General features: G+C 33.3%; 2 protein-coding genes and 1 long non-coding RNA gene across 4 annotated transcripts; all 3 read left to right on the top strand.

Annotated features, from left to right (window-relative positions):
• The first annotated feature begins 5,520 nt into the window (after positions 1–5,520).
• Positions 5,521–11,420, top strand: LOC137821441 (putative inactive cadmium/zinc-transporting ATPase HMA3). 2 transcript variants are annotated; one of them, XM_090295541.1, is made up of 10 exons: positions 5,560–5,846; positions 6,639–6,896; positions 7,078–7,175; positions 7,360–7,466; positions 8,081–8,336; positions 8,423–8,560; positions 8,678–9,002; positions 9,104–9,306; positions 9,919–10,121; positions 10,266–11,420. In XM_090295541.1, exons 5-10 carry the CDS (start codon positions 8,093–8,095, stop codon positions 11,280–11,282), a joined length of 2,130 nt encoding a protein of 709 aa, XP_090151667.1. In that variant the 5' UTR covers positions 5,560–5,846; positions 6,639–6,896; positions 7,078–7,175; positions 7,360–7,466; positions 8,081–8,092; the 3' UTR covers positions 11,283–11,420. The 2 variants fall into 2 exon arrangements, with proteins under 2 accessions (XP_068482136.2, XP_090151667.1); XM_068626035.2 differs by lacking the exon at positions 7,360–7,466 and having other exon boundaries at positions 5,521–5,846.
• Positions 11,421–15,826: 4,406 nt separating this feature from the next.
• Positions 15,827–16,510, top strand: LOC137821674 (uncharacterized). Its single transcript, XR_011082860.2, has 2 exons — positions 15,827–15,951; positions 16,060–16,510. It is a non-coding gene; the product is annotated as an uncharacterized LOC137821674 (long non-coding RNA).
• Positions 16,511–23,983: 7,473 nt separating this feature from the next.
• On the top strand, positions 23,984–25,672 carry LOC137821137 (rust resistance kinase Lr10-like). Its single transcript, XM_090295350.1, has 2 exons — positions 23,984–24,198; positions 24,306–25,672. Exons 1-2 carry the CDS (start codon positions 24,120–24,122, stop codon positions 25,511–25,513), a joined length of 1,287 nt encoding a protein of 428 aa, XP_090151476.1. The 5' UTR covers positions 23,984–24,119; the 3' UTR covers positions 25,514–25,672.
• The last annotated feature ends 712 nt before the right edge of the window (positions 25,673–26,384 follow it).

Here is a 26,384-nt window from a genome sequence, read left to right as displayed (position 1 = left end):
TCGGGATTATCGACCTGTTGTTGGAGTCGTGCATTCTGCGCTCTTAATAAGGCGATTTCTTCTTCTTGGCGGCGTCTATCTTCTTCTTGGAGGCGTCTATCTTCTTCATGTTGACGATGGTCTTCCATCCCCTTTTGTCGCAGTTCCTCCATCTGAGCTTGGAGGATTTGAATCATAGTCATCTGTTCTGCCATAGCGTCGCAACCATTATAGCTTCAAAAATTGAAGATTTGCCTCGGCCCCACGGTGGGCGCCAATTGTACCTGAGTGGAGAGATGGGGCCCAGGCACGGTCGGTTGACGTGGTGTAATTGCTGACGTGTTGATCTTCTTCTCCTCTGGTCGATTGTCCTTTCTTGCCGTCTCCTTTGGTCGGTCGTCCCTTCGTGCTATCAACTTCGGTCGGGCGGGGGAGGGTACCTGCGAAGGCACTCCGACGCTCAAGTAAGTATGAGATTCTAAGCGCAGTTTCGTAAGTGAATGAAAACGTACCTTTCTCTGGCTTGAGCACAGTATTTATAGGATTGCCTAATGGGCTTTCTATCCCTTGGGCTCAGGGTGGTTATGGATATGTCTTGTCAGTCGTGCTCCGGAATACCCGGGGAACATATCTTCTCTAAACGCATATTCCTTATTCTTCGGAGGTGTATCTTAACCACCTTAGCTTGTCACATAAATGCCCTTACATTTAGTGTGTATACGGCCGGTCGGCCACGTGCGTTCGTTTCCATTTAGTGTATAAGGCCGGTCGGCCACGCGCGTTCGTCCGGTGCCTACCAGTACACTAGTAAAACAAAATTTATGCAACAATGTCCTTATTCCATAATAGAATTTCCACAATCATAACATTCATAATGAATAGGATATATATTAGGGAGATTAATGATGCTGTAATTTAAAATTATTTCAACTATGGATTCCGTTTTATTTCACCTAAATATAAGTTAAATTATTATTGAAGTAACTAATCCTTGTTTTGATGCCATAGAAAAAAGGTGGTAAGGTGTCAGTGATGCCAATTGATCTTCGCGTGTACAGAAGCATCCAAACTTGAGAAAAATAAATTTCCCTCTTTTTCCCTGATATCTGAGAAATTTTATGAGAACTTTCTTCTTCTTTTATTGACTTATATGATCACATCATAACTTAGTGAGAGTTTCAATTTGGAACAACAATTGAATTTAATGAAAGAATAAGCTACTTTGTAATAATAACCACTAATGTTATCTCGTACCTGCTAAAGTGATGCATGAAAACATAAAAAAGAAGCCAAGAATGTAAATTATTGGTGAAGAAGAACAACTCTAATGACTCTGGTGGGGGATTTCTTGCTGATGCAGACCCATTTAGTAAAATCAGTAAGTACCAGCTTTCATGACCGTGCAGACTCGAACAAATCCAAAAGGGTGTCCTCCAACTTTAAATATGACATCACACTCTTTATTATTCCCATCATTCTTCTCTCTTCCTTCTTTCTTGCAATCACAATCATCATCTCCAATCCACTACAGCCAAAAAAAAAAAACATTGTTGTTGGGCTAATTCAATTTACTTTGGTTGTCCATTGTCGCTGGGATGGGCATGGATTTGATGAATTGGATTTAAAATTCATATTCACTTTAACTAGATCAAATATATTTGGATTTTTTAAAAATCTATTTAAAGTGGATTGAATACATATTAAATCCACTTTGTTAATTATATTAAATTCACTTTGTCAATTACATTAAATCTATTTTGATATGGATAGAGACTAACTTGGCTCGAACTGGGCCTAAGTCGACTCAACCTGGACGCATACCAACTCGACTCTACATTGACCCCGGCCCAGACGACTCGACATCGGTCCGGGCCCGGACGACTCGACATCGGCCCAGGTCCGACATCGGCCCGGGTCCGAACGACTATACATCGGCTTGGGCCCGAACGACTCAACATCGGCTCGGGCCCGTTGACATCGACTCGGGCCCGTTGACATCGACTCAAGCCCGTTTGGCTCGACATCAGCTTGAGCCCGCTCGGCTCGACATTGGCCTGGGCCCGGTCGGCTCAAAATCGGCCCGGGACCGGTCGACTCAAAATCGACCCGGGCTCGGTCGACTCGACAGTGGTCCGGGCCCCGCTCGCCTTGACATCGGCCTGGGCCCGCTCGCCTCGACATCGGTCCGGCGATCGTCTCGACATCGGTCCGGCGATCGTCTCGACATCGACCGGGCCCACTCGCTTCGACATCGATTTGGGTTTGCTCAGCTCAACATCGGCCTGGGCCCAAACGACTAGACATCAACCTGGGCCGAACGGCTCGACATCGGTCGAGCCCAGTCTGCTCGACACCGGCCCGGGCCTGATCGACTTGACAACGGCCTCAGCCCGCTCGTTTCGACATCGATTTGGATTCGCTCGACTCGACACCGGCCCGGGCTTGAACGACTCAAAATCGGCCTGAGCCCGCACGACTAGACATCGACCCGGGCCCGCACGACTCGACATCGGTCCCGGCCCGCACGACTCAACATTGGCCCAAGCTCGAATGACTAGATATCGGCCCTGGCCCCCTCGGCTCGACATCGGCTTGGACCCGCTTGGCTCGACATCATTCCGGACCCGCTCGGCTTGACATCGGCCTGGGCCCGCTCGGCTCGACGTGGACTTGGGTCAACTTTGCTCAACCTGCGCCTGAATTGTCTTGGCTTAAACTCGATCGGACCAAGTCAAAATCTAACCCAAAATACAATTTGGATAATCCAAAAATGTATCCAATTCATATCTAATCCATATCCAATTAAATGGATTGAATTTAAAATTCAAAAATATGAATTTAAATTTGAAATAAATCCATTTAAATGGGTCAAAATTAATATGAATTTAGATAATTATGTATTAAATTATATAATTTAAATTTTTTTCCACCCTTAGTCGCAGTTACTGTGTACTATAGTTTATTTATTTACAATAAAACAGAACTAGGACCACATCTATTATCTTGTAATAAACCTCGAAGACAGAGAATGTCCAAGTATATGTATTAAATGCTCTACCACAAAATGGAGGCATCCACGTCACTAACTGATCTTGAATTCACTCTTTCAGAAATAGGCATTTTCGTTTTGGGGATGGGATATAATTTAATTGATTGTTTTGGATACTCATCTAGAATCAAAACAACAACAAAACTTTGAAGAATATGGTCATTCTTCAGTTGAAGGATTAGATCCATGCTCTAATGGGAGGTGCAGTGTTTACATTGTTTTGAATATATTTTCAGTTTTCACTCTCTATAGTTATAAAACACACTACATCTCACTACAAGAAAATCATGAAATAGAAACCAATTTTTAGATACCAAAATAATTAGTTGCAATAGTAACTAAATTAGAGACCATTTTGGAAACTAAAACAAAAATTGGTTTCTAAATTAGTTTCTATTATTGTTAAATAGTTTCTAAATTGGTCTCTAATTAGCAACCAAGGTTTTAGAGACTAAATTTATAAACTAAATAATTGATAGATAAAACCTTGGTTGCTAATTAGATACCAATTTAGAAACTATTTAACAATAATAGAAAATAATAGAAACTAATTTAGAAATCAATTTTTGTTTTAGTTTCTAAAATGGTTTCTAATTTAGTTACTATTGCAACTAATTATTTTGGTTTCTAAAAATTGTTTCTATTTGATCATTTTCTTGTAGTGTCTACTCCTAAGTTAGTCAGTGATTCTATTCAATGGAACCTCCAACTAGTAAGAGAAGGAAACCTTCTGCTTGGCTCAAATTTCAAAGCCTCTTTCACTGATGTTTCTATGTGATTTGGAATATGGTGTACTAATTAACAGTATAATTAAAAAAATTATTAAATAAAAATTAATTTTAGATACTAAAATAATTAATTATTATTTGATTAAATTATAGATTATTTTATAAACACTAAATTGATATTTAAAGTAGTTTTTATTATTAATAAAAATTTATAAAATAATTTTAAAATATTAGCTACCAATGTTTTGGGTGACACGATAAGTCCAACAAACATTCGTTAGGATAGATTTTAAATGACTCTGATACCATATTAAAAAAATGAACTATAAGCCTAACTCAACCTCATAAAATCAGCTTATGAGGTGAGGTTTGCACCACTTATATACAATGAAATATTCTCATCTCTAGTTGATGTGAGATCTCCAACAGTTTTAGCTACTTACTACTATATATATTCTAAATCTGTCTTTTAGAGATTAATTTAGAATATAGAATATTAGTCGCTAAAAATTAAGTAGTTAATTTAGATACAAATTTATAAACTATTTTATATTTTTTATTAATAATACAAACCACTTTAGATATAAATAATTTTATAATATTTAAATTAATATCTAATTTAGTTAATATAATGATATTATTTTTTGTTCTAAATTTGATTACTATTTAGGATTTTCTTTTAGTGTAATAACTTTGAGGTTTTTGAATAAAATTGAATTCTTCCACTAAGAAAACTGCAATAATGAATAAATTATAATTATATAAATTTAGAATATTGAATCAAATAAACTGAATGTATCTTAATAATTCAAAACAAAGTTGAATAGGAGATAGAGACAATATCCATCCCTGCAGCACCTGATTTAAAAAGTTGAACATTATTTATGAAGATATTGGTATCTTCATACTGTATAAGAATGATGATAAGTACAACTTTTTTATTGGTCCATAAAAGACTTATAATAATTTATTAGTTACAAAAGGTCATCCAATATTTTTGTAACCCGCAAAGTCAACCCTTATTTTCTTAAGTTCTAATGCACAACCATAAATAGACCTAAATGTATGTTTAGTAACTGTTAGGCCATTAACATGCACATAAGTTGGATATTGAGTTGGGTAATTATGTGAAAGTCTAGTTAAATAACAAGAAAATTATTATATATAAATTTTTTATAAACTAAAAATAATTAATTACTATATTGATAAAATTAGATATTATTTTATAGATTAAAATATTATTAGTATTTAAATTAGTTTTTATTATTAATAAATAATTTTTAAATTGATATCTAATTAGATACCAAAGTTTTTAGATACTAACTTTAGAATTTAAATAATTGGTAGCTAAAACTTAGGTAACTAATTAAATAACAATTTAGTAAACAATTTAGATATTAATAATTTATTTTTTAGTCTTTAAAATTAAAATAATATCTAATTTGGTCATTATAAAAATTAATAATTTTTTTCTTTAAATTAATTTCTATTTTATTATTTTCTATTAGTGTAATAACTAGAAATTTAAACACACAAGAAAGTTGAAGGTTGCATCTCCATCTAAAACAAAGTATAGGGTATAATCAAATTTTTTATTCACATGTCTTAAATTCATACGCTACTTAATTTATTCAAAACTTTAAATAGACCTATATATTATCCTATTAAACAATTTGATCAGAAAGCATGTTGTTAAATAAATTTTAAATTCAGATTAAACTTTTAAAGGTGTTATAATATCAATATCCATGTACTTGGTCAAGAAGTTACGTACTTATATATTTTAGAAGTAAGAGTTTACTCGTTCTGTGAAATAAACTAGAGAGACTCAACTACTTGGGAAGGCACGAACTACTTTTGTGTTTTACTCTTTTTGTTCTTCATTTTGAAACGCTTAGTGAAGAAGAAGATGGCAGAAAATATGAAGAGAAGCAGCTTCGAAGTGTTGGGATTGTGCTGTGCTACAGAAGCAACACTGGTTGAAAGAATTCTGAAGCCTCTTCATGGAGTCAAACATGTTTCAGTGATAGTCCCTACACGAACAGTCACTGTGGTCCATGATGTTCTCTTCATTTCTGAGTCACAAATAGGTGATTTTTGTACCCTTTTCTCTTCACTTTTCTTTGGTTCTAACAAAAATTGGTGTATCAGAGGTGGATCACCGATTTAGATATTTATGATGATCGTGAGTGAAGTTGACTGCTTCTTTAATCTTTATGTGATATAGTTCATAGCTTCCTTTATTGCTTGGATTCATGGGGTGTGTTACTATATGCTAATGCTGCCATAATCTGATCAAAGGGAATTACTACTGTTGATGTATCATATATGGACAACGCTTTATTGCTTTGTTCAAACTTGATCGCAGTTACCAGAAATTCAGTTCATAGGAACACGTGATTTGGGGGGGTTTCAATCAGTTATTGTTTGCAATTATATGACAAATCTTTTGTTATGGTGAATTGGGTTTGAAGTTTAAAGTTGAACGAGTCCTGGTAGATATGGTCAGAACCTCCCAGGATTCTCAGAACCTGTATTGGTGGGAACCATATGAACATGAACTGAACCATTTTAATTGGAGAAGCTTTCTATCTTCCTAGTATTTATAATGATTGTAAATACTTGTATTACAACTTATCAAATAAAACTTTCATTGGTTATTATTCAAATGCATGGCGTTTTACTTGTAACTTCAACTACTTTTTAGCTGAGGTTATGTATGATTGGCATTGGCATTCACTAAAATACGTTTTTGCTTCAGTCTATTTTCTGTTCCTAAATATCCGAAATGAGGGAAAAATCTTATAGAACAGAAAGTCATTACTTTATTTTCCTCAAATAGACACAAGAATTTACCTATCTTTGTTGTTTGATTGTGTCAGCTGATGCACTAAATGCTGCAAGGCTTGAAGCTAGTTTGAGACTACAGGGAGAGACTGATAATGAAAAGAAATGGCCAGATTTAACTACAATGGTGTGTGGCTTGCTTCTGGCACTTTCTTTCTTGAAATATGTATATCAACCTTTGGAATGGTTGGCACTTGGTTCTGTTGTCATTGGCTTCCCTAAGGTTCTACTCAGGGCCATTGCATCCATTAAGGCTCTGACTCTTAATATCAACATTCTGGTCCTATTGGCAGGTACTTTGGTTTGAATTGTAATTTTTCTGATTCCTCACTCAAAAATGGTAGGCTTTACTACTGTAGTTTACTTTCCAAAGAAAATAACAACACTTGATAGTTTATATGGAAAAAATGTACACGTGTGACATAAGACAGAATGTCCTGTTTGTTATGTTTGTTTCCTTTTTATACCTTGCAGTGTGTGGTACTGCTGCTTTAAGAGATTTTTGGGAGGCTGGTGTCATCATCTTCTTATTCTCCATTGCTCAATGGCTTGAGACAAGAGCAACTCACAAGGTTTGGGACATCATTAAGTAACTCTTCCTACTTGATTAATGCCAAATTGTGTGCCTTTAATGTGCTTATCTGTATACTTTCTAGCTTCCTTCTATGAGGCTTAAATGTAGATTTGATTTTTTAATGTTCTTACAACTTTGGCAATGACTAATCATGGTTGAGTATTCCCCCAACAAACGTGCAGTACCAGGTTACATGCAAAGTAGGAGTAATTTCTTAAAACATTGTACGGATTTGTTAGAGGCATAACCAAATTCCAAGTTTATCATCTTGCTTTGCTCTTAATCGAAGGTGACTACATCTGGATTCTTGTCTGTCTATACTCTTATTATGAGATAGTGACAAATTTCTGTTTTCTTCTCTCTCAAACGCATTAATCACTGTTAAGTTGTATAACACACACCTAGTACTTCAAGAAAAATTGCTATTCAATATGTTATGATGTGCTTTATAAGTTTAAGCTTATATCTACAAAGTGATAGAGAAATAAGGTACATGATTATAATTATCCTTTTCATATTGATGTCTTCTTCATCCTTTGATTGGTATGTTTTCAATTAAAAACAAGTGATTTATCTTAAATTGGGTAGGTGATTTTTTCTGCTGTTTGGAAAGGACTATTGTTTTTGCTTGGAATATTGCGAACTAATTGTCAAGGTGTATAAGAGTTGGATCACTCCTGAAGTGGTTCATATTTATTTATTTTTTCTTGCTGATAAAAAAAATGATAGTTAACTCAAAGCTTATTCTATTTGTATATTATCTTATTATATTTAAAACTAATTATTATTTCTTCACACTCATAAAAACTGATTATTGCTTAGTGCTATAACTATGCAAGTATTGAACAGACACTATAAGACCTATTTTATATTAACGTGTGACATTTTAAACCTGTACTTTAGGCAAAGGTTGCAATGTCCTCTTTGACTAGCATGGCTCCTCAAAAGGCTGTTATTGCTGAAACTGGGGAACGTGTTGACGTCAATGATGTTAAGATAGACACCATACTTGCAGTGAGGCCGGGTGACGCTATTCCTCTTGATGGAATCGTGGTGGAAGGAAAGTGTGAAGTTGATGAAAAGATGTTAACAGGAGAATCATTACCTGTTATCAAAGAGTTTGATTCAGTAGTATGGGCTGGAACTATTAATGTGAATGGTTAAGTATCTTGCTATTCTTTGTCTCTCAACTTTTTTTTACCAAAACAATGCTTTTTCAATAATTCCGGTTGTATATCATTCCAGGATATATAAGTGTAAAAACTACTGTGCTGGCAAAAGACACAGTGGTGGCTAGAATGTCAAAACTTGTTGAAGAGGCCTCTAGCAGAAAATCTCGAACACAAAGATTCATAGATAATTTTGCTAAGTACTATATTCCTGGTAAGTATTAAGTACATACTTCAGAAACCTTTTTCCTTTGTTTGAAGATTTTGATGGATGAATATGCTTTAGACCGACATTCTGAAAGCAAATACTGATATTTTTATTATCTTGCAGCTGTTGTTTTGATTTCAGCTAGCATTGCTGTGGTTCCAGCTGCAATAGAAGTTCCTGATATAAAACCTTGGCTCCATCTTGCAATTGTGGTTTTGTTAAGTGCATGCCCCTGTGCTCTCATCCTCTCCACTCCCGTTGCAATCTTTTGTGCTCTCACAAAAGCTGCAACAAGTGGGTTACTACTGAAAGGTGGAGATTATGTTGAAACACTTTCTGGAATTAAGACAGTGGCTTTTGATAAAACTGGCACAATAACAAGAGGAGAGTTCACAGTGACAGATTTTTCATTTGTTGATGACATTAGCATTGAAACTTTACTCTATTGGTAACTTTTATTAATTAAACAAAAGAATGTCAATACACTCTGTTTGGAGGGTTCATAATTGTTTTATGAATAAATTGATTTGTTTAATGAAAACTTTTCAGGGTTTCAAGTATTGAGAGTAAATCAAGTCATCCTATGGCAGCTTCACTAGTGGAATACGGAATGTCTCATTCTGTCAGGCCAATCCCTGAAAATGTGGAGAATTTTGAAAACTTTGCTGGGGAAGGAGTTTTCGGTACTATAGATGGGAAGGATATCTATATTGGCAATAGAAGAATTGGTGCTAGAGCTGACTCCGCAAGAGGTGATTATAAAACCATGTGTTTGGTTTCAGAAGTAGTTCTTGTAGTCTTTCTAATCTTGAATATCTGAATGTGGTTGTGTGACTTTTTATTAATTTTCATGTTATGCATGCAACTTGATATTTTAATTAGGTTAACACTTCAAGTGACAACAATCATCTGCTATCACATGAAAAATTATTATTAAGAAAAAAATACAAAAAAATATGAGAGACTAGATCAAAACCTATATACATAGATAGACTATACATATTTATAAATAATTCTAAGAACATACTAGATGAAAGCCTATTTTACTAATGTTGTTTCTTTGCTATTTTGCCACCTCTTACTAGATACAACACAACCACTCCAATAATTTTCCAAATATTTCCAACATTTTCTTACAGTTCTTCAAAATCTGGCACTTAAACAGTAGCCATTAGCCTTTAGTTCGCATCCTTTATTCATTGGTTTATCACTTCAATAGAGACTCAAAAACTCAAAAGCACACTGTAACTTGAAGTACTCTTTGGGTAACAATTTAGGATTATTTCAATTCTATTTGTGCTTCATTATTCATATTTATCTCTTGTGATAGTTTTATGCACTGAAGTATTGTATCGTCTTTTTAGTTGATTGCCACTTGCAATTGCAAAGCCATGAAATTTCTACCCCGAAAGAACACTGTGGACCGACTCTGGTTGGAGTCTTCAGCTTAGTTGATACTTGCAGATCAGGTGCTTTGGAGGCAATAGAAGAGCTAAAGTTGTTAGGCGTGAGATCTGTCATGCTAACAGGAGATAGCAGTCAAGCTGCTATGTATGTTCAAAGTCAGGTATGCTCATAGCAATATAATAATATGCACTCTATTTAACCAACAATGTTATGAAAAAACGAAAAAGGGGCTTCAGTTTTGGCCATTAATGCTGCTTCTTATGATCCATATTAAAATTTACAAAAATTAGCTTATTCTCTGCAGTTGAACCATGGTCTAGACCTTGTACACGCAGAGCTTCTACCTGCGGAAAAGGCAGTGATCATTGAGAATTTGAAGAAAGATGGGCTAATAGCCATGATTGGAGATGGCATAAATGATGCTCCTGCATTAGCCACAGCTGACATTGGTATCTCAATGGGAATATCTGGTTCAGCTCTTGCAAATGAGACAGGCAATGCAATTCTTATGTCGAATGACATCCAAAAGATACCTGAAGCCATTCGGCTTGCAAGGAAAACTACTAGAAAGCTCATTGAGAATGTCATTATTTCAGTTGGCTTCAAGAGTGCTATACTTGCATTGGCAATTGCTGGATACCCTATTGTTTGGCTTGCTGTGTTGACTGATGTTGGGACCTGTTTACTTGTGATTTTCAATAGCATGTTAATTTTACAAGAGACACCAAAATCTGCAAGAAAATCTGCAAGTTCTAAATATGGCACCTTCTTGGAAGATTTGACCACGAATCTACTTGACAATGAAAGTAACAACATTAAGAACCAAGGGTCTGAAAAATGTGGTAAAGATTGTTGTAAAGACGGCCACATAGAAACTACAAGAAGGAATGAATCTTCTGGACTTTTGAAGTTGAGCTCACTCAAGGGAAACCACAGTGGAAACTCAGTCGCTATTGAAGTGCATATAGTGAAACCATGCAATGGTTGGTGTCTAAGCAAAGTAAAAATGTATGAGGACTCTGCATGCAGAACAAAGAATGGTTCTGGTTGTTGCCAAGAACAATCTAAGACTGAAAAATGTGCCATTGATTCTGGTTGTTGCCAAGAACAATCTAAGACTGAAAAATGTGTCATTGGTTCTGTTGCTAGAGAAGCTGCCAGCATTGTTTCCTTGGAGTCTGATTGCCTTAAGGACAAGTCTGTGGATATTCCAGAGGTTTCTGGGACAGAAGGTATTCCGAAGTGCTGCAAAAAGACATGCTGTAATGATAGTTTTAACAATATGACTAGCCTTAGCCATCCAGAAATTATTATAGAGTGATGTAAATGGTAGTGATAGAAAAACGTTTTCTCTATTTGATTTATTTAAACTAGGAAGACATTAGACTTAAAACTGTTGAATAATGTGTTGTATAAGTGCTTAGTGGAGATTGAATACTTACTGAATGTCTTTTAAGAGTAATTAGTAGTATTCAAGAGACTCTTTATGTATATCACATTTAGAACGTTATCAACAAAATCCTAAGAATGCATAAGCGGAGCCAAGATTTTGACTGATCTAATTTAAAAAAGTTGAATACGTTTTAAGAATGGAGTAAAATAATAAATTCAAACTAAAAAAATAATTAATATTTGTTCTCAACATAGAAGTGGATGCGAGAGTAGATTGAAGTTGGCACAACTCAATGCAAGAAAATCATGAAATATAAAATAATTTTTAAAAACTAAAATAATTAGTTACAATAGTAATTAAATTAGAGATCATCTTATAAACTAAAAGAAAAAATTGGTTTCTAAACTAATTTTTATTATTGTTAAATAATTTATAAATTGATATCTAATTTGCAACTAAAGTTTATGCTACCAAATTTAGAAACTAAATAATTGGTAGTTAAAACCTTGGTTGCTAATTAGATACCAATTTAGAAACTATTTAACAATAATAGAAACTAATTTAGAAACCAAATATGACTTCACAGAAACTCTATTATTTTCAATAGGAATGTGGTCGACGCGTCTGAAGTGTGTACCCTGATGCAAGCAAAGGTTTGATCTTGGATTTCTGCAAAATCCCAATCTATTCCGGTCCCCATTTCCAGCTGGTGTTTGGAACCTATGAAATGTATGCGTATGATTGTTTGATGTTTTTTGAGTTGTTAGTATGTGCAGTGTATTTGTTCGTTGGTATGGTGGTTACTGGTAGATGTTGGACTTTGTATGTATAAGGGTTGATCTACCCCCGAAGTGATTCATATTTATATATTCATGTCATTGCTAAAAAAATAAAAATAAAAATTTAGAAACCAAATTTTTTTAGTTTCTAAAATGGTCTCTAATTTAGTTACTATTGCAACTAATTATCTTGGTCTCTAAAAATTGATTTCTAGCATATCTTATCGCCATATCTTATCCGCATGAAGAGTATCATAATCCACTATGACATCAAACGAGGAAATATTCTCTTTAACAGGAACTTCTGCCATAAAGTTGCTGATTTTGGTTTGGCCAAGCTTTGCAACAGGGACAATACTCGTATAACCCTGACTGTAAAATGAATAAGTGTTAAGACTCCTATGGATCTACTCTAAAACTGTAGATCTATAACTGTTGTAATACTGTTGCTGCAGCTGTTCCACGAATCTGAATTTACTAGTTTGTAGAATTAAATACATTTGGTTCTGATAAACGGAAGATAGTTTATTAATTTGGAAGATTTTTTATGTTTTATGTTGTTATTTTAGGTATGACATTACTTTTAATAGTCACTTTATCCTTTTAGAAGGCAGATGCATGATATTTGATTAGAGATGATTATGCTCTCTTTCATCGTATATTGTGTGTATATGATTGGAACATTCTTAAATACTCCAAAAAATATGCTAAGACTCCTCAAGCAGAGCAAATTCTTGCCAAGTTCAATTTCAGGTTGAAAAATGTGGCAGTGGTTCTATTGTGTGACACAAGATGCCACTGAATTTATGGCAGAAGATGAGTCTATTGATATTTCAGAGTTTTTTGAGACAATTGGCGTTCCCAAGTGCTGTAACTGATGCTGTCATAGTAGTACTGTCATCAACTACAACTCGAGATTCTTTTTAAGTCTTTAAGCATGTAGAAATAAAAAAAAAGTACGATAAATTACCTTAATCTTAATAAAATAATAGGTTTCCTATTTTATGATTTTGACTTTTGTGTTACAATACATATATAGGTTTTTTGACCATGGGGTTATTTTTTTTTTAAATTTTACTAAAATGGAGTCCGTTTAAAAAAAATTATAAATTTAGGCAAGTCGTGCTTAATTGGGACGACTTCATATGCAGAAGTCGTCCTAATTAGGCACGACTTCTGCTATGTCATACTAAAGTCGTGCCAACTTGGTACGACTTCTGTCCTGTCATACTGAAGTCGTGCCAACTTGGCATGACTTCTACTCTGTCATATTGAAGTCGTGCCAACTTGACACGACTTTTGTTCTGTCATACTGAAGTCGTGCCAACTTGGCTGGCACGACTTCTGCCACGTCATAATTTTTTATTTTATTTTTAATTTTATTGTTTATATATTGGGTATTAAGTTATGTAATGTTTAAAATTAATTTCTTCTCATTATTACGTGTTCTGTAAAATCATTACTTCTCAAGCTATTTATTTTGCAAATTTACAACAATAATTTTCTATTTATTTTTCAAATACAATAATTTTTCATTTATCTATTTATTTCCAAATTCAATAACAATTTTTTTCATTTTTTAATTAATCAAATAATCAAGTTATTGTATTACATTACCGTCAAACATGATCCATACACGATTATCCAATTTTTTGTTCCTTAAAACTAACACTCTTAGAAAATTATGTATCAAATTAATTTTTAAAATTACATAACTTACTACCCAATATATAAACAATAAATTAAAAAAAATAAAAATATGATGTGGCAGAAGTCATACCAAGTTGGCACAACTTCTGTATGACAGGGCAGAAGTCGTGCCAAGTTGGCACGACTTCAATATGACATGACAAAAATCGTGCCTAATTGGAACGATTTCTGCATATGAAGTCGTGCCGAATTGGCACGACTTACCTAAATTTGTAAATTTTTTTAAACGGACTCCATTTTGGTAAAAACCAAAAAAATAACTCCATCATGATAAAAAAAAACCTACATATATATATTAAATAAAAGTGGATGAAAGAATGACACTGAGTGTGTTTCAATAATACCATTTCAATAAAATATAGATTCAAACTACTCATTGCTGTAGTAAGTACAAGGGTAGATCTGGCATTTCATGATGCTATTTTTGTCCTACTTGTCCAAACCACATTAGAAAAACATTTAAACGAAAAGGATTGAAGGAAGAAACAAACGATTGCAAATGTAGAACCAGTCTACGTAGAAAGAAGGAACAAGGATAGCACGTCACAACATGTGTAAATCAAAAAGAAAAACACATGTTGTCCTATCTGCTGTTAATAAACGTGTTAATAATATTTAATTAAAAATAGTTAAATTTATAAGAAAATAGAAACTTAACTAAGTCTTATAAAGATATTTTTATAGCAACAAGCCAAGATAAAGAATTAACTTGAACTAGTATTGTACCAGTATAGTGATAATAATAATAAATGATTTCGGTTTCATTTCCCTTAAAGTTTTATGAAAATATTCAATTTTTCCTGATTTATATCACTGGCTAATATAAAAGTATAAACTGAAATTTATTGGAAGATTAAAACTTTTTAAAGGTTAAATTGTTCAAAATTAAATAATTAAATAAAATGAGTATAAAAACTTAGTAAATAATCATTTATATGCTTCACTGCATGGTATATCTTGAAGTTGTAAATAAATAAATTTCTTTCTCTTAAGAATTTAACCTTTAACCATTCCTTTTTATGACAATATTTTTTTTTTATCATTCAATTGTGTAATATTTGGACTTGTAAAGAATGGTACAGCAGTGAAGAATGGTACAACATTTATGATCTACTGATATTCTTTTAATGAATAACTTTTTGGGAGAAATGCGAGCATTATATTTGATAGTGTTGTTAAGATTAATGATAATTAAAGTTAATACGAAGGTTAAAGAAAAAAAAAGTGTATAAAACACTCTTAAGTTAGTAGAATGATGAAATATTGTTGCTTAATGACAAGTAAAGTTTTTTTATCATAAATAAAAGATATAATAAATGTGATTTATTTTAGGGTGGTTCAACTCTCTTACAAAACAAAAGAGACAGTACACTTCAAGACAATTCTGATTGCCTATTCTGTTACCACTCTAACTAAAAAACGACTTAAAATTCAAATACTAATCACGTCTTATCAGCAACTATTAATTTAATACATACATATCAGGAGTTTTAGACACCAATTAGAGAATAAGAAACTCGTTGAAGATACATTTGACGAAATCTAAGACCAAACCTTAATTTGTGGTAAAGAGAAGACTTCAGAATAGTCTACCACTCCTCCGTTGAATAAACAATTATTCTTATGTATTAAAAAATCTCTCTTACGAATAACAAGTAAAAGTTGGTGTCTCAAAATTATAAATTATATTTGATTCTGAAAAACAGATAAAAATGACATAGAAGGAAGACTTCACTACAGCCACAACTTCTTCAGTCACATTATCATTTAATGAACTCCAAAATTAATTTCTAGATATAAAACGACGAAAGAGAAGACTTAGGAAAATGAGTTTAATATATAGTTCCAAACTTCACTGCCCCACACGACTCCATAATTTTCTAACCTTTTGAACGGGAAATTTCCTGTGAAATAATTCAGAAATTAAATAAAAAAAACGCGTTTTGAGGCACTTTATAAGTGAGTAGCATAACAAGTAAACTGCAACCTTGCACAGTGTTCTTTACAATCAACTGCAGTGACTTGAATTATTATTATATTTTTTCCAATGTCCTACACCAGCTCTAACAGCAACAATTCGGGAACTGTAATTCCTCCCATTGTCATAGGTAGGATTTAAACTGTCATATTTGTTGTTTTCATTTTCTGTTTTCTATTGATTTATTTGCAAGACCTTTTTGCTATGACTGAATAATGCTCTAATGATCTTAATGCAGGTGCCGTTATTGTGAAGGTTGCTATAATCTGTTTCATATGGCGTAGATGCCAAAGAAGAAATAAGGTTAAGGGTGATGGTGTTAATGGTGGTATTGCGGTATTGGATACTTCAAACACAGAGGAAGAAGAACCCCATGCAATCATGATGACTTTTACGGAAAGTGCACCGCGTAGTCAGAAGTAATAATGTGTGTCTAAGAACAGATATCAAACCCACAAGAAACAGTTGTATAATCAAGTAAAATATTCACTAAATATAAAATAGAATAATAAAACTGTATTGAAAGTTGTTGAGATAACAATGATTAATAAGAAAACAAGTCAAATAATTTGTTGCTTTAGTTGGAAAAATAGGGATTGAGTTTCATCTCTCCCACTCTCTTGTATTTTGATAAACATGATAATATTGTGTCATTTGATTGATATTGATGCTTGTATAAAAAATATTTATAACGATTTCTCGCATATAAAATTATTAAGATGTTTCCTAAATATTGATTTACGCATATTTATAAAAACAACTTATCATTAAGACTATATGTTGATAGCAATTAACACTTCAAATATGTTAAGCATTATCATTTGGGTTAGAAACTTAAAAGTACTTTCCAGTCAAATCTAAATTTTGAGATAAACATTATTAACAAAATGATAATACCAATCATCAATCAAGAATAAAATATTATGTTTATATATCACCTTTATACATAAGAGTTTGAACAAATTACTCCCAATTTCAAAGGATAGAATTAATCATACATAATGATTGTTACACGCAAGGAGAGCATGAAAAGAAGATCCATGATATTTCTCCTTGACGACTGCCTTCTCTAATGTTTCTCACACTTCCTATTCTCCCAATTGGGTTACAAGTCACTTAATGGTGTTTTCTCTTGATCTTGCACACTAGGGTTGTGCCTCAAGCCCCCTATTTAACCTAATTTTTTTGGGCTTAAGTGACTTGAGTGAACAAAACGTCATCCAACCCAACTTCACTGGTGCTATCTCGCTTGAGCGAGCTCCCCTAGTGGTGACATGGTTCTTTTGCACGTTTTGGGCAAATTTGGTGAGTGTTGATGCATTATAACTTTCTCTTTTTAGTTTTGTATATTTTCCTTTTGCCCAATTATCTCCATTTTTTCCTATAAACTTGAAATTTACACAAATTTGGGAATAAATCATTTTTATTTAAATTAAAATCATAAAATATCTAAAAAAGTGTAAATTCATAAATTAGAGGTTATTTTATACTTATTTTAACAATTAATACTCATAAATGTCTATATTTCAATATGAAATATTATTTAAATTTGACACTTATAAGACACTCACTATGGATAAATTTCCTAATGATATGGGAAGGGAGAAGCCAACACTACAACAAAATCATCAAATATTCTAAATTTGGTAGCAAAAGCCTTGGTTGCTAATTAGATACCAATTTAGAAATCATCTAACAATAATAGAAACTAATTTAGAAATAAAAAAAAGTCTCTAAAATAATTTCCAATTTAGTCACATAGTAACTAATTATTTTTTTTGTTCTAAAATTAATTTCCATTTTATAATTTTCTTGTAGTGTAATAAGGTTCACTGATTAACAACTAAGGATTGCAACTGATAATTACTGTTATCACTTCGGGTCAGGAGGTTTTGGGTCTATTTACAAAGGAAGTTTTAGTAATGGAACACGAACTTGTAAGAGTATTATTTTTAAATTCGAACTACAATTCATCTCTAAATATTTGTTCTCTTAGTAACATATATCATAGACAACTCAAACAAGAATTAACACAACAAACATATAATTATAAATAACTAACTGCAAAATAAAACTTAATAATATTCACAATACTAGTGTTTGTACCATTCACATCTTGAGCACTTTCTAGTGGATTTTCGAGTGTGCCCAGATTTGGTAGGAAGTTTTATAGGATTTGCTTTCCTCATGTGCTTCAAGCAAAACTTACATAGTATCTTATATGTATCTTTGAACAATAAGAAGTGATACTAATTATTCACATATACTTTCAAAATATTCGTATAATGCTCAATTAGATACACTTATCTTTGATAAATTAATCCATACCATCTAATTTCAAAGGAAAAACGTATTTAATTGACACAAAATAATAACAATATATTCTGTGTTCATCCAACTTTCTAAGTGTTAATGATTTGTGGGAAGATGTTTTAGAGTCTTGTTGGATGTATATTGTATTTTTTAACTGCATATAAATGCACATAAGTGCACGTGATATTTTATTCTTCTGTTTTAATTGCTCATTTAATATTTACAGGTAACTGCTCATAAAATCATTTAAGAGTCAATTACTGCAAGTACTATAAATGTAATTATTGTTAGTAAAGAAAATAAAATAGCTTCATTTGATTTATTCTAGAAAAACCAACAATTGGTATCAGAGCTATCTTCTTGAGGGATCTGTGAGGTTAGTAAAGTGCATCAATGGAAGGAGGTTCCAATTTTTCAGCAATGGCACCACCTGTCTTTGATGGAGACAATTATCAAATGTGGGTTGTTCGTATGGAGACCTACCTAGAAGCATTAGATTTATGGGAAGCTGTAGACTATGAAATTCAGTCCCTTCCAAAAAACCCTACTATGGCACAAATAAAATCACGGAAGGAAAAGAAGATGAAAAGATCAAAGGCAAAAGCATGTCTATTTGCAGTTGTATTTCCTATGGTATTCACAAGGATAATGTCCTTGAAGTTAGCAAAAGCAATCTGGGATTACCTCAAGGCAGAATATGAAGGTGATGAGAGGATTCGTGGAATGCAAGTGTTGAATCTAATCAGGGAGTTTGAACTGCAGAGAATGAAGGAGTCAGTGTTAGAATGAGTGCCTTTAAACTAGAGGGGGGTGAATGGTTTAAAGAGGGTTTTCACAAACTTTTAAGTCTAGAATGAAATTATTTCAAGAAAACTTGAATCAGAATTCAGTTTGCCAAAAACACAAAGCAAATAAGCACAACATCAGAAAAACAAAAACAATCGGTTGTTTCACATAAACAATCGGTTGTTTATAGCAGTTCACAAAGATAAAACTGAATTTAAAGAGTTCAAGGGATAGAGAGATTGAACACATAGGTTTATACTGGTTCACTCTTAACCAAGAGCTACATCTAGTCTTCCCAGAAACCACTGGGGAATCCACTAAGCAATCAACCCTAGATTACTTACAACACCACCAAAGAAGTGACCTTGATCCCCCCAAGACACACAATTCCTTTGGCTCAGCACAACACCACTAAGAATGCTGATCTTGACAACCTCAAGAACACACAACACTTCTTAGCTTCACACACAGAGTTTCTTCAAAGGTACAAAGGATTACACTTGTTACAGAAATACAAGATGAAAATCCTATATCACACTCTCTTTGATCCAAGCAATCTCAAAAGCAATCTTCAACTCTTCAAAAGCAAAATCAGTGAAAAACTCAAATATGTTTTTCTTTGATTAAATCTAAGTTGTTGTTTGTTGCATAATCTGAACAAACTATTTATTGCATTCAAAGACTGGTCAAAGCATTTAAAATTGGAGTGTATTCAGTTATAAAATCATTTAATGCTCAGTCAAAGCACAAAACAGTTTTCTGTTATGGTCCCAAAACAAACAATCGGTTGAATGCTCAAATCAATTGGTTATTTTGGTTTGACAGCAAGTCAACCATCAAAAACAGTTTTCAACCTTTCTAAAAACACCTAAGTATAAAACAATCAGTTGTTTCGACAAAACAACAGGTTGTTTTTCACTTAGTTTGAAAAACACTTTTCTTTTAAAAGATTTAAGAATGCTTTAGCTTTGGATTCAATCAAGAGTGGATTTAACACATAAAATATACCCCAGATCCTATCTAAAGACAACTCAGCAACATCAAGCACATTCATCCTTCCATCAACCTTCAAAGGATTTGGATTCTTCAAAGCTTGAACACACTTGATTCAACAGCAGTCAGGATCCGTAAAAGAGTACTCTTACAAACTTCTAAGCATTGCCAACAAAGTGAGGTTGCTTGGATTTGTGTTAAAAGATTCAAGAATTGTGGAAGAATTGCTTGTAACAGTTCCAGAGAGGTTTGAAGCCACCTTAACAACCCTAGAGAACACAAAGAACCTATAAAAAATTTCTCTTGCAGAGCTCTTAAATGCTTTACAAGCATAAGAACAAAGAAGAGCCATGAGACAAGATGGAGCAATAGAAGGAGCCTTAACAGCCAAACATGAAGGTGGCTGGAGAAACAAAGGTAGCAAGATCAAGCAGAACCAGCAAGAAAATGGAGAAGTTGCTGCACACAATAACGACAAAAGGAGAAATTACCCTCCTTGTAAGCATTGCAACAAGTTAGGTCATCCACCGTTTAAGTGCTGGAGAAGACCTGATGCTAAGTGAACCAAGTGCAATCAATTTGGGCATGAAGCAGTCATTTGTAGAAACCAAAGTGAGCAACAAGATGTAAATGCTCAATTGCAAATGAGGAGGAAGATGTACTTTTCGTTGCAACTGGTTTCTCCAGCAATATTTCAAGTGCATCTTGGCTAATTGATAGTGGATGCACAAATCACATGACTTATGACAAAAACCTTTTCAAGGAGTTGAAGCCTTCAAAATTTTCAAAGGTCAAGATAGGCCATGGGGGTCACATTTCAGTAAAAGGAATAGGAACCATTGTTGTAGCAACACATTCAGGTACTAAAACTATTACTGATGTGTTATATAGACCAAAAATTTATTGAGTGTTGGTCAGTTGCTGCAAAAAGGCTTCAAGGTGTTTTTTTGAAGATAACCATTGTTTGATCAAGGATACTACATGACAAGATTTGTTCAAGGTACAAATGAGAGGCAAAAGTTTCTCATTAGATCTATTTCAGGAGGAGCTGACTAGTCAAGGGCTTCTCAAGATTCAAAAATCTGAAATGGAAGATGATCCACCAATTAAAGGCAATCAATTACTCTTTGACATATATCATAGATGTAGCGTTGCAATATGTGAACCTGCTGATCACAAAGAAGTTATCAATGACCCAAAGTCGAAAAAGGAAATGGAGGAGGAGGTGTATATGATTGAGAAGAACAAAACTCGGGAGCTTGTTGACATACCTCGAGATAGAAAGGTATATCAAATGGATGTCAAGTTAACAGTCCTAAATGGATTTCTTGAAGAAGAAATTTCTGTTGAGCAACCTAAAGGTTTCTTGTGGAAGGAAAAGAAGACGAAGTTTATAAGTTGTCTAAAGCTATTTATGGCTTAAAAGATGTTCCCAGAACATGGTATAACCGAATTGATGATTATCTTATCAGCTTAGGCTTTGACAAAAGTCTTTTGAAATCTGCACCTTATGTCAAATCAAAAGGTTTTGAATGGAGATTAAGCAAAGCGAGGATGAAAAAAATAAAAATTGCAGATTTGTTTACCAAGCTACTTCTAGCCAACAAGTTTGAGTTCTCAAGACTGAAGATTGTGATTTGCAATTCAAAAAATCAAGGAGCGTTGGATATTATGTTTTTTAACTGCATATAAATGCACATAAGTGCACATGATATTTTATGCTTATGTTTTAATTGCTGATTTAATATTTCTAGGTAACTGCTCATAAAATCATTTAAGAGTCAGTTACTGCAAGTACTATAAATGTAATTGTTAGCAAAGATAATAAAATATCTTCCTCTGGTTTATTCTAAAAAAACCAACAAGTCTAAACATGGGGTGGATCTAAAGATCAAACAAAAAACAAGAAATCTATGTGGTGGAGGGATTTGAAGAGGATCTAGATGTTGGAAGAATGGGGGAATGAGTTTGAAGATAATATTAGGTGGGATGTTAGGAAAGGAAAAAACATTTCCTTCTCGAAAGATAAGTATGGTTAAATGATATGACACTTAGTATAAAGTACCCAAGATTATTCCTTTTAACTAATGTCAAAGATGTCAAACTAAATCAACAGGGTAGATGGTCCAATAATGAATGGAAATGGAGTTTAAAATGGAGGAGAAGGTTGTTTGAGTGAGAATTGAACCTTCTATCTCAGCAGATGGACCAGTTAGTGAATATAGGACTGACTAAGGGTGAGGATAAGTGGTTATGGAAAGGGGAGTCTATGGAATATTCAATTAAATTTGCTTATAAAATTCCTAGAAATTTTTTGAGTGTAGAACATAGGGATGTTTATGTTTTTTTTTCTGAAAAATTAAGGCTTTACCTATGTAAGTAATAGCATGGGAGAGTGTTGCTTATTAGAGTTGCAACCAGAGAAAAAATGACTAGGAGAGTGATGTTTTTGGAAACAAAGGTTTATATTATATGTGGATAGACACAAAATCTCATATGTTTTCACTTATAGAGTGACTTGGATGGTGTGGACACAGTGCTATAGGGGATAGGAGAGGTGTCTGTGAGTCACTATAATAAAATATCAAACCTCTAGACCTTTTCACTAATAAGATTACTAAAATATATAAACTTAGTGTGGACAAGCATGTAGATGGTAATAATAGGTGAATTGTGGAAATATATAAATAATATTATTTTTAAGGAACGAAAGTGGACTTTTAAAAATTTTCATGATAACTCAATTAAAAGTTTGATATTGGATTACAAATAAAGAGATTAGCTAATTTACATACTCTTTCAATTGTGTATGAACCTATGTTAAGACAAAAACAAATAAAAAAGAAATGGTTTTAGTAGGAGCTAGTTTTTTTTGAAAAGTTTTTGGTAGGTATAAAATATCAAAGATATGAATTACCAAATTAGATATGAAGAAATGAAAAAAAATTCTGTTATTGAACTCAATAAGTTTATACAAATCTGCACTGTACTGGAAAAGGTATTTGGGTATCTATTTTACAGGGTTTGGTGTGTTCATGAGTATGCAGTTCAACAATAAATACAGAGGGAGAGGAAATAGGAGATTTATCTTCGGATAAAAATTTTACAGTAGAGACAAAAAGGATTTACTCTAAATCTTTTTTCTCTTATTTTAATTGGTGTTTGAATCATTTGGTTTGTATGGATTGATTTGTTGATGTTTCTCGAAGATTTTGTTTATCTTAGTTTTTTTTATTTTGTTTGTTTGGTAGGTATTTCTTAAGGGGTGGAGGAGGTTAAAGTACAATTATATAAGGGTTATATCACTTGATAAAAAAAATTAGCAAAGCATAGTAAAGGTTGGAAGGGATACTGTTGTCGTGTAATGGAAAGTGGAAAGCACTTAAGCAATGCCTGGCTCTGGTGTTGTGTGGGATTCAATTCAAATCTCTATTACTATGTAAAGGTTTTGTTTGTTTTCATATGGTGTTCCACTTATATTTTAGTTTGGATTCTTAGTCAAGTCTCTTTTTACAACCCAACTAATTCTTAGGGTATATACATTATTTATAACTTCTCTTTAGAGTTCTTATACAATTGACTTTCTTCCACTTTAGTTAAAAGCTGTGTTGACTTTTTTTATATATAGATTGGAACATCTCAATTTATTTATTATCGATTCAAAAAATAAGTCAAAGTTCATGTTTCAAAATTTATATATTATAATTAGATTCAAAAACGACAGATTTGGTTTATGAAATAAATCCCCACACTATAAAACGAAAAGGATCCAGAGTTAGAGAGCTAGAAAGGAGTTGAGTTAGAAAGCTTTATATTAGTGTAAAATTATTATAATTAATTAAATACAAATTTAAAAATTAGATTATAAATTTTATTAATAATAAAAATAAATATCAATAATTTTTTTAATTTCTAAAGATTTCACTACTACCACAACTTCAAAATCTTCAACTACATTATCATTTAATAAGAGTCTTCCAATAAAATGCATTTAATATAGTTCCAAACTTCACTGTCCCACACCATTCCATAATTTTCAAATCTTTTGTACCACAAATTTACTGTGAAATAACTAAGAAATTCAAGAAACAAAAAACGCGTTTTGAGGCACTTTATAAGTGAGTAGCATAACAGGTCAACTGCAACCTTGTATGGTGTTCTTTGCAATCAACTGCAGTGATTTGAATTATTATTATATTTTTTCCAATGTCCTACACCGGCTCTACAACCACAGATAACAGCAACGATTCTGACAATTCGGGAATTGTAATTGCCACTGTCATAGGTAGGATTTAAACTGTCATATTTGTTGTTTTCATTTTCTGTTTTTATGTTGATTTATTTGCAAGACCTTTGTTCTGACTGAATAATGCTCTGATGATCTTAATGCAGTTGTCATTCTTGTGAAGCTTGGTATTTTCTTTTGCATATTGCGAATATGCATAAGAAGAAATCAGGTTAATGGTGTTAATGGTGGTATTGGATACTTTAAACAAAAAGGAAGACCAGATAAACAATTTATGACACTCACTATGGATAAATTTCTGAACGATATGGAAAGGGAGAAGCCAATCAGGTTCACTGATCAGCAGCTAAGGATTGCAACTGATAATTACTCTTACCACTTGGGATCAGGAGGTTTTGGGTCTGTTTACAAAGGAAGTTTTAGTAATGGAACCATTATAGCTGTGAAAGTTCTACTTGGGAGTTCTGACAAAATAATTGATCAACAGTTTATGGCAGAAGTGGGTACCATTGGTAAAGTACATCATTTCAATCTAGTTCGTCTATATGGGTTTTGCTTTGAAAGAAACCTGAGAGCACTGGTTTATGAGTACATGGTGAATGGGTCGCTTGAAAAGTACCTTTTTCATGAAAGCACAATCTTATCATTTGAAAAGCTCCATGAGATTGCAATTGGTACAGCAAGAGGCATTGCTTACTTGCATGAAGAGTGTCAGCAGAGAATAATCCACTATGATATTAAACCAGGAAATATTCTGTTGGATAGGAACTTTTGTCCTAAAGTTGCTGATTTTGGTTTGGCCAAGCTTTGCAACAGGGATCATACTCACATAAGCATGACTGGGGGTAGGGGGACTCCTGGTTATGCTGCACCTGAACTTTGGATGCCATTTCCTGTTACTCACAAGTGTGATGTTTACAGCTTTGGCATGCTGTTATTTGAAATCATTGGCAGGAGAAAAAACCATAACCTTAACGTTCCAGAAAGTCAGGTTTGGTTTCCAATGTGGGCTTGGGAAAAATTTGGTGCTGGAGAAGTGGGGGAGTTGATAACTTGCTGTGGAATAGAGGACAAAGATAGGGAGATTGCAGAAAGAATTGTTAATATAGCTTTGTTATGTGTTCAACACAGGCCAGAAGCAAGACCTATAATGAGTGTTGTGGTGAAAATGTTGGAAGGTTCTTTTGATGTTCCAAAGCCTCCAAACCCATTTCAATACCTGATTGGTTGGGTTCCACCCACTCCTGACACTGCCACAAGTATCAGTTCTGACTCTTCAGCATTGGTAACCAAATCTGTCCCTGTACTTCCCACTCATGATACGACCTACGAGATTGAATTAGCGTCTGCGTAAAATTTGTTTTGTTAATCCTTCTGTACTCCTAATATGTGACAAATTTATTTTTGTTCATTTTACATTTTTGAGTTCATCAAATGTATCTACCAAGTGAATTGTATCTCTGTATTTCAAATAAGTAACTGAATAATTATTTTACTTTTAGAATTAGTGTTAATATATTGAACCCAAAGATGAACATATGAAAAGGGGGGCAGAATCTACGAGGGTACAAAGGATAACTTGGTAATGATGACACTGCAGCAGTGACCATTGTTCTTGCGGTGGTTGTGGTGGTAGCCACCTGTAACTTGGATGGTGTTCATAAGGGTCATGGCAAGGTGACCATTAGATTTGTTGTTATGAAGGTGAGGAAGAAATTTGATATCTTGTATGTATCTTATCTTTGATAAACTGACCCGTACAATCTAATTTCTCTTAACAAATTAATTAACAAGCACAACCTGACGTAAAAAAAAATGGAAAAACATCTTCAATTGACAGAAAATAATAATAATACATTTTTCGAGTTCATCCCACTTTCAAAGTCTCAATGACTTTACTATCACACAATTGAGTTATAGTATGTGTAAGTTTTTTGTTAAAAACTTTAAGAATAGCCAATGACAGTAATTCTTATATATCAATCATGAGACTTTAGGATAGCTAGTTTCAAAGTAAACTTGTATTATTTTCACACCTCCAAGACATATATTGACAGAAATTTGTTATCTCATTTTATTTTTGAAAAAGTGTAACATGGGCAAATATGTGCCTACTTCCCCTGGTGCCAACTCTTCATTTACTTCCTTTTAAAAGTAAACATTCACACCATCCTTCATTTTTCCTTTGGTATTTAGAAGTGTTCCGATCAAGTGATCACATATAT

This window comes from Phaseolus vulgaris, chromosome 9 (genome assembly GCF_051622355.1).
Source record: "Phaseolus vulgaris cultivar YP4 chromosome 9, ASM5162235v1, whole genome shotgun sequence".
NCBI lineage: Eukaryota > Viridiplantae > Streptophyta > Magnoliopsida > Fabales > Fabaceae > Phaseolus > Phaseolus vulgaris.
This window is presented reverse-complemented; position numbering and strand designations above follow the sequence as displayed.